The 8,168-nt window shown below is 42.6% G+C and overlaps 1 protein-coding gene across 1 annotated transcript; it reads left to right on the top strand.

The window, feature by feature from the left end:
- The first annotated feature begins 4,485 nt into the window (after positions 1–4,485).
- LOC147447645 (gibberellin 2-beta-dioxygenase 8-like) lies at positions 4,486–6,021 on the top strand. Its single transcript, XM_086523380.1, has 3 exons — positions 4,486–5,126; positions 5,209–5,542; positions 5,655–6,021. Exons 1-3 carry the CDS (start codon positions 4,615–4,617, stop codon positions 5,907–5,909), a joined length of 1,101 nt encoding a protein of 366 aa, XP_086379506.1. The 5' UTR covers positions 4,486–4,614; the 3' UTR covers positions 5,910–6,021.
- The last annotated feature ends 2,147 nt before the right edge of the window (positions 6,022–8,168 follow it).

Genomic DNA, 8,168 nt, shown 5'->3' with positions numbered 1-8,168 from the left:
TATTTTGTATGTGGATGACATGTTGATTGCTGGCAAGCACTTGGAAGAAATTTTAGCTTTGAAGTCAAAGATGGAAAAATCGTTTGACATGAAAGACATGGGTGAGGCAAGTCATATACTTGGTATGCGCATTGAGAGAGACAGATCAAAGAAGTTGATTTGGTTATCTCAAACAGAGTATATTGACAAGGTTTTGCAACGTTTCAATATGGAGAAGGGAAAGGCATTGAGTGTTCCATTGCCACCATATGTGAAACTTAGCAAACAAGATTGTCCTGTGTCTGAGGAAGAACACGCTGAAATGGATAAGATTCCATATGCATCTGCAGTGGGTAGTTTGATGTATGCAATGATTGCTACTCGCCCAGACATTGCATTTGCAATGGGAGTAGTAAGTCAATACATGTCAAACCCAAGCAAGAAACATTGGGAGGCAGTGAAAGGAATATTGAGATACCTGAAAGCTACAAAGAGTATGGGTATATGCTATGGAAGTCAGGAGCTAAGTGTAAAGGGTTTTACAGACTCAGATTATGCAGGTGACTTAGACAGCCGAAGGTCTACGTTAGGGTATGTCTTTACATTGGCTGGTGGAGCAGTATCATTGCGTTCTAGATTACAAGATTGTGTTACTCAGTCTACTACAGAGGCTGAATATGTTGCAGCATCAGAGACATGCAAATAATCAATTTGGCTTAATCGACTAGTAACAGATTTGGGAATCAAAGAAGAGATGCATGTGTTATATTGTGATAGTCAGAGTGCTATACAATTGGCTCGCAATCTAGTTTATCACTCAAAGACAAAGCATGTGGATGTGAAGTATCATTTCATCAAGGAAATGCTCAAGGATAAGCAAATTCAGCTTGTCAAAGTTCACACCACAGAAAATCCTGCTGATCTACTTACAAAAGGACTTCCCTCAGAGAGCTTTGCGCATTTTTGCAAGCAGTTAGGTGTAGGGTACATCACTTCTCTACATCTCTTGTATATTAGCTTGTATAGTAGCTTCTCTCACGCTTAAAGTACCACATTGGGCTTTAAGTGGGAGGTTGTTGGGGTATAAAGCCCAATGTGGTCACCCAGGTAAGTGGGCGGGCCGCCAGGTATGTACACATATTCTTTTGTAAAAACCTAATAAGAACTCACTATGCTCTACACATTGAAACAGAGCGAGTTCACCATATCGTCGTGCTCTTCTTCTCGCACTCTCTCTCGCATCGCACTTCCGCTCGTACTCCTTCACTGAAGATAGTAGTGATGCTGAGCCAGTGGAGACCTCTAGTAACCCACTAGAGTGCATGAAACTTTGCTTCCAAAAAGCAAAAAAGTATAAGGAGACACTACCTAATGAGGCCAATTTTCAAGCAATCGAAAATACCCTAAAGCCCTCAACCAACAATACAGAAGTTGAGGATTGGTATAAGCGCCTAGCACAAGGGTTGAGCCGCTCGGTGGATCTATGGAAGAACGAACTTTTGATGCAGGACAAGATTTTCATGGTTATCCAACACCCCCACCCCGGCCACCAAAAAAAAAAAGCATTCCCTCTCTCTCTCTCTCTCTCTCTCTCTCTCTCTCTCTCTCTCTCTCTCTCTCTCTCTCTCTCTCTCTCTCTCTCTCTCTCTCTCTCCGGTGGTTGCAATCATGGATTGGTGAGAAGGATGACTCCTTCGTCGTCGAACTCGAGAGTTCCGTGGAAGAGATGCAGCACTTTCATACTATCTTGACAAACTCTGTGAGACACCCATCCTGGTCTTTCACAACGGAATGTCGCAAGAAGGGACCACAACAACGTTTGCCTTGAAGACACTTCCCACTTCCTAGGTGGCTCGATGTTGCCGCAAAACTCAGACAAAGTCATTCTTGTATAAATTTTTTGGCGAGAGAGTGCTTTGGTTACAGTCCTAGGTATACAGGCGATCGTGCTGCATACTACTACTACACACAACAATGGCACCATCCTTAGGAAAACAGACTCAAGTGAGATCTTAGAGTATGGCAAACACATGATGATAAGATAGAAGGGCAATGTTCCAAAAAATATTGTTAAATCCTCGTCAAGTTGAAGTACAACTTGTGACTTGTACATGCTAATATTTGTACATGTTGTTTGGTAAACACAGTACCATCTCTTTTATCTTCAGAAAATATATCCAAGTATATATTGTGGTGAACAATTCAAAGTCTATTGGTCGACCTATGATTTACAAATTCCTTGGTCTCTCTCCACTTACTCTGTCCTTCACGAGCACTTGAGTTATTGAATGCTTTCAACACGTTTAATTTTTTGTTGTTGTAATTGCCTAATTGCTTGTGATGTTGTTGAAGAGGCCAATACTTGCTTCTGTTGCACTTGATAAAGGATCCTCCTATAGAACTATTGGAAGAGCTCTTTCAAACTATTTGCCTTATCTGGAGACCCACCATGCTCTCTCTCTCTCTCTCTCTCTCTCTCTCTCTCTCTCTCTCAAATAATAGGTATTGAGTTCAATTCTTCTTGTCGGATAGACCATTAAGATCTCTTGGGATAGTTTTCTACGACGTTAAAATTCTCTTCTTCTCTTCTTCTTCTTGTTCCTCTCTCTCTCTCTCTCTCTCTCTCTCTCTCTCTCTTCATTCTTGTGTATTGTTGTGAAAATTATTTTTGTTGGTCACTACTCAACAACTTTCCTTTTGCCTTCTCCCTTCATCTCCCCTTTCTACCCTACCCGATGGCCAGCCAGGTGCCTGCTCGCCAAAATAGTAAAAGTTTGCTCTATTTTTTAATTCTTCTCAAAAAATCCATTAAAAATAGTTGTGTATGGTTGTGAAAATGATTTTTCTCGAACACTGTTGCTCACTACTCAGAACCTTGCCTTTTGCTTCATCCCTTCATCCTCCCCTTTCTAGGTGTCAAGTGGCCAGCCTTGTGTATGTCGCAGCTTCTTCCTCCTCCCTTTATCCCCCCCTATGTTGTGCATGTCAGGTCATTGGACAACCATGCCTCTCTCTCTCTCTCTCTCTCTCTCTCTCTCTCTCTCTCTCTCTCTCTCTCTCTCTCTTGTTGGAGCTATATATGGCTCACTCTACTCAACTTGGTCTCACCTATATATTCCTCAATATGAATTAGTCTTTGGGAGCGTACATGGTGTGTCTCTTCTCTCTCTCTCTCTCTCTCTCTCTCTCTCTCTCTCTCTCTCTCTCTCTCTCTCTCTCTCTCTCTCTCTCAACATGGTATTAGAGCGGTTAAAAATGCCAATTATTTTGCAAATTTTCTACCCTAAAGGGATTTTTCTTTTCACCAAGTATGCTTCTGAATTAGTAAGAAAGCCAAAAAATTTACAGCAGATCATCCAAGGAAGGGATAAAAAGATAAATACAAGGGGAAATCTTTCTGAAGTAGCTGAGGATAACGTCATTGTCCATGGATAGCCACACATGAAGTAGCCCTACAAGGGTAAAGGTGGAGCAACCTTGACACTGTCTATTTCAGCTTGGATCTGGTCCATAGACATCTCATACATCCTAGCTTGTGCATCTCTCTCTCTCTCTCTCTCTCTCTCTCTCTCTCTCTCTCTCTCTCTCTCTCTCTCTCTTTCTGGTAACTCTGGTTCGAACTTCGTACACCTTGGCTCGTTGCTGTTGAGTGACCCCCCTTAATCACGTTCTCAACGTTCGTGAAGCGAGAAGAACTCTGAGAGACCTGCAGACCTGCAGAAGCTACAAGCGAAGGATCGTGAGCCTATTGTCTAGTTGCGCAAGAAATCAGCCTGCACCTTGGGTCGTTGTCATTGCCAGCAGCTCGAGTCTGAGTTCTAAGAGCGCCTTCACATAGACTGGATAGCGGGGTTTTTAGAGGGCCTTTTAAGTTTAAAAATGCAATCACATAGACCTCCACCATCACATTAAATACGGTCCACATCTTGGAAGCACCTCTATTTTAGAGGATCTTTGAACCACCCTCTACATTTTGGAAGGCCTTCTAAATTGAAAATGACCTACTAGAGCAAGTCAACTACATCCTTTTACCTCTTATCAAAAGTTTTCTTTTTGTCTTCATTTGGTAGCTCCAATGGGACCCCACCTATCCTCATCACTAATTCACACGGGCATGCTCAAATGGGATCAATGGTGGAGGAGGAAAACGCGGGGCACGCCAATCGTGGATCTTCAAATTCAACAGTTGCCCCGAATCGAATCCCCTATATTTCAATGAACGCATACGGACGTAGTGGTTAGTGCACATGGTTTGCAATGGGGAGGTCACGGGTTCAAGACATGGGGTGCGGACTACCCCGAATTTACAAATCTTACCCGGAGTTACTTTTCTCCCCGAATTTATCAAATGTATCGAATTTACAAATGTGCATTTGACGGTCCGAATCACTTCAACCGTAGGTCCATTTGAAGCCGTCCGTGCGAGGTGTTGGGACCTATCTACTTGCTAGAAGATAGATCACCTATGGGAATCCACAACCTTAAAAAAGGTGAGCCTTCCATTTTTGAAAGCCCTCCATTTTGGAAGGCCTATGTGCAGGCACTCTAAAGTCTAACCCCGTCGGATAGATCTTCGCCTGCGACGTTAAGGAACTCTCTCTCTCTCTCTCTCTCTCTCTCTCTCTCGGCAGAGCCATGGCGAAAACAGAAGAGATGCCAAACAATTCCTACGACACCATTGCTGAGCTCTCTAGTCTCCTCTTGGCTGCCAATGGTGACGGGCCGCACGAGCTCCTCGGTGAGTTCGTTGTGCCTGAATCCTGCCGACCAACCCTTCCTTTCGATGCGACCTCCGACAAGCCTCTCCCCGTGCTCGATCTTGGCGCAACGGATCATCCCGGGGGGCTTGCTGCCAAGCTTACGGAGATCTGTGAAGAGTGGGGTTTTGTTCAAGTGATAAACCATGGGGTGCCTTCCCACATTCTTCGAGAAATGGCAACCTTCGGCCATTCCTTCTTCACGCTGCCCACTGAGAGGAAGCTGAGAGGAGCTTTCTCCTACTTGAACGGCTATGGCGCGAAGCAGATCAACATGCACGGTGTGGGCACTCCATGGGTGGAAGGGCTCACACTCAGAACTTTGCCAGAGTCGAATATTGCGATGTTTGAGGCCAAGATGTGGCCAGAAGAGGGTAATGCCAGCCTCTTGTAAGTACTCACACATCTTTCGACAACGCCTAGGCTTTAAATGTTTGATCATGACTCTTGTGTGTTGTATGTTTTCATGCAGTCAAACTCTGGAGCAATTTGATTCTGCCTTGCAGGAGTTCGAGATTACACTGCTGCAGCTGTTGGCCGAAGGATTGGGAGTCGAAAGTAGCTTCTTTAGTCAGCATTTCGAGAAGTGCCCAGAGCTGACGATGGGTATGCATTTCAATTACTACCCGCCATGCCCAGACCCATCGAAAGTACTGGGAGCGCTCCCGCACACGGATCCCAGTTGCCTCACAGTACTCTATCAGGACCGAATCAGTGGCCTTCAGGTCCAAGCCAAGGATGGAAGTTGGCATCCCGTTGAGCACAAGGAGGACGGTCTTTTAGTCTTTGTGGGTGACATCCTGCAGGTGAGCTTTACTTGGGTTTTGCTGAAGGTTTCATTCTCGTATCTTAAAGTGTGGAGTGGCCTTCTCTGCAAGCACGTATGGTTGTCGTAATCTGCAGCTGTGTAAACTGCAGGGATGGAGCAACGGGCGCTTTCCCGCTGTGGTTCACCAAGTTGTGTTGAACAACAAGATACCTCGGCTCTCTTTTCTGCACGCTACCAGTCCTGCTGGCGACCTTGTCATCCAGCCAGCGCATGTGGGTGGTGATCCCCCACGATATAAACCATTTACGTACAAAGGTTACATGCAATATAAGAGCGATCTTCACCTGCAACGTCCAGATGACACACAAAAGCCAATCGATGCTTACGCGGGGATTACAGTATGAAGGTCTCGCCCTTCTACTATTTCTGCTGTAGGCCATTTCTGGAAGGCTATTTTGAACGTTTAAGTTATTTTTTGCGACTTTAATAAGAATGCTGGTTTTGCTGTTTTCGTGATGAACCTTTGCAATAGCTCATGCATATGTTTGTTTTACTTATAGAGTCACACAATTAGAGAGTTGCATGTGTGTAGATTGATAATCGTATCATTTCTTAACATTTGTGTAATGCACCGCACATGGGTTCAAGTGCTGCTCCTACATGCGCTTAACATGGGTTTCTTTAATGTGATGTTGTGATTGTAATTTTGGTTTTATTAATGTGATGGTTGGCAGATGATTGGTTATCAAAAGATTTACTCAAATTATTTGTATAAAACGAGCTTAAATACACAACTCCTTGAACAAACCTGAAGGATAAAATATTGTTCCCTTGGGGAAACTTTTGCTTTTGAATTTCATCACAAAACGAAAATTATAAAGTTTGTCCTCACCAACTCCTGCACCTGTATAACGTGAGAGAGAGAGAGAGATTTGGCGAAACAAATTCTACCATCCACAAGTGAAGACCTTGAAAACTCCATAACTTAAAAGGTGATAACTCTACACTATAGAATGTGAATAATAACAGTGTTATAATAATTATAGAATAACCAATATCTTTATAAATGCAACTTGTCATCAAAACTATGTAGCTTCAATCTTTAGCTTTCTAAATCTAGAAGAAGCTCGAAAGTCAGTAAGCTTCATAATTTCTTGTTGTCAGCACTTCAGGCTGATAGACACCGAGTGCTTGTTGAACACAAGGACATACAAATGACTACTAAAGTGGCTTTTCTTGAAGGATAACTATGATAAAAGCAATGCATATGTTTGAGCCGGTTAGTATGAAAGGGTGTATGTCCGATGGAGTTGTCAAAAGTCTACTGAAGGTAGGGAAAATGGAGATAGCTTTTAAGAAGAATGACCATAATTGATTGCTAATATGGGAAAAATCTACCCATGTCCCCACCATGGATATTTTTTGGGCTTAGGATACAATCGTGTGCTAAATTGATGGCTTACAAGTATCATCCTACATCATGTCTCTGTTTTTTGCCATGAGTGTCAAGGTAGCTAAGAGTGTATACGGATATCATTTTGTTTAAGTTAAAGCAGAAATAGATTATTAGAAACGAGAGAAGATACTATCTTGCCTCACATGTTGGGAGAGAGACATTCCATATAAAGAGTTAGAGATTTTACAAGGAAAGTTAGGAAAGAAAAGGGTGCTTGAGCATATAGCAAGAGTGATGGATCAGCCCCTCTTGGAGAGGGAGGTGATAGAAGCCATTGACACTCTTAAAGATGGTAAATCGCTTGGTGGTGATGGTATACCAAATGAATTTTCAAAAATTACAAGGAACTGTTGTTGCCCTATCTCTTGTCCCTATGGAAGGAGGCTTTAAATGTAGGAGCTCTTTCTACCTCTATGAATACAAGGGTTATCAAACTCATCCATAAAAGAGGGGAGAAAGAGGATCTTGGAAACTAGAGACCTATAACATGCGCGACTTTTGTATATAAGAGATTCTCTTTGGCCCTAGCTAGGAGATTGAGCCCTATTATGCATCAGATTTTCTTGCCAGAGCAAAAGGGTTTCACAAAGGGAAGGTTCATTTTGGATGTCGTTAGCACATTGTGGGAAGCTTTTGAATATGCCCAAGACAGTGTTCAAAATTCATCTTTTTCAAACCTGATTTTGACAAAGCCTTTAACTGAATGGAATGGGAGTTCATATTTCAGTCTTTGGATGATATTGGATTTGGTAAATCTTTTATCAAATATGTTAAGAGTTTGGTAATGCTTGTGCAAGAATTTCCATAAATGGGGATTTATATGAAGTGGTTTGAAGAGGTCTATCAGGCAGAGTTGACCTATAGCCCCATTGCTCTATGCCATTTTCTACAATTTTCTTGGTTGTTTAGTGAAGGGAGCTCTGGACAAAGGGCTCATATAAGGCATTAAAGTTCGATGTATTAACAAAGATCTGGTCTTGCAATAATTTGTAGATGATACTAATTCTATATTGTCAAATGGTAGTGTAACAGTAGAACACTTTTGGCAGTGCTTGAACACTTTTTGCATAGCCAATGGATTAGTTGTCAACCACTCCAAAACTGGATTTAAGAGTTCTAATGGGTAGGTTCCCAAGTTGTTGTAGATTCTGGATGTTTGGAGCTAAAGGATGGGCATATATTCAGGCTGTTAGGCATGCCAATGGGT

The sequence above is a fragment of the Adiantum capillus-veneris genome, chromosome 11 (assembly GCF_014529385.1).
Source record: "Adiantum capillus-veneris isolate H3 chromosome 11, ASM1452938v2, whole genome shotgun sequence".
In the NCBI taxonomy this organism is placed as follows: Eukaryota; Viridiplantae; Streptophyta; class Polypodiopsida; order Polypodiales; family Pteridaceae; genus Adiantum; species Adiantum capillus-veneris.
The sequence above is the reverse complement of the archived record's forward strand: the minus strand, read 5'-3'. Positions and strand labels throughout refer to the sequence as shown.

Coding starts and splice junctions, on each gene's coding strand:
- LOC147447645 (XM_086523380.1), top strand. CDS start 4,615: ATGGCGAAAACAGAAGAGATGCCAAACAATTCCTACGACACCATTGCT. Junction 5,127..5,208: donor GAGGGTAATGCCAGCCTCTT/GTAAGTACTCAC, acceptor GTTTTCATGCAG/TCAAACTCTGGAGCAATTTG. Junction 5,543..5,654: donor TTGTGGGTGACATCCTGCAG/GTGAGCTTTACT, acceptor TGTAAACTGCAG/GGATGGAGCAACGGGCGCTT.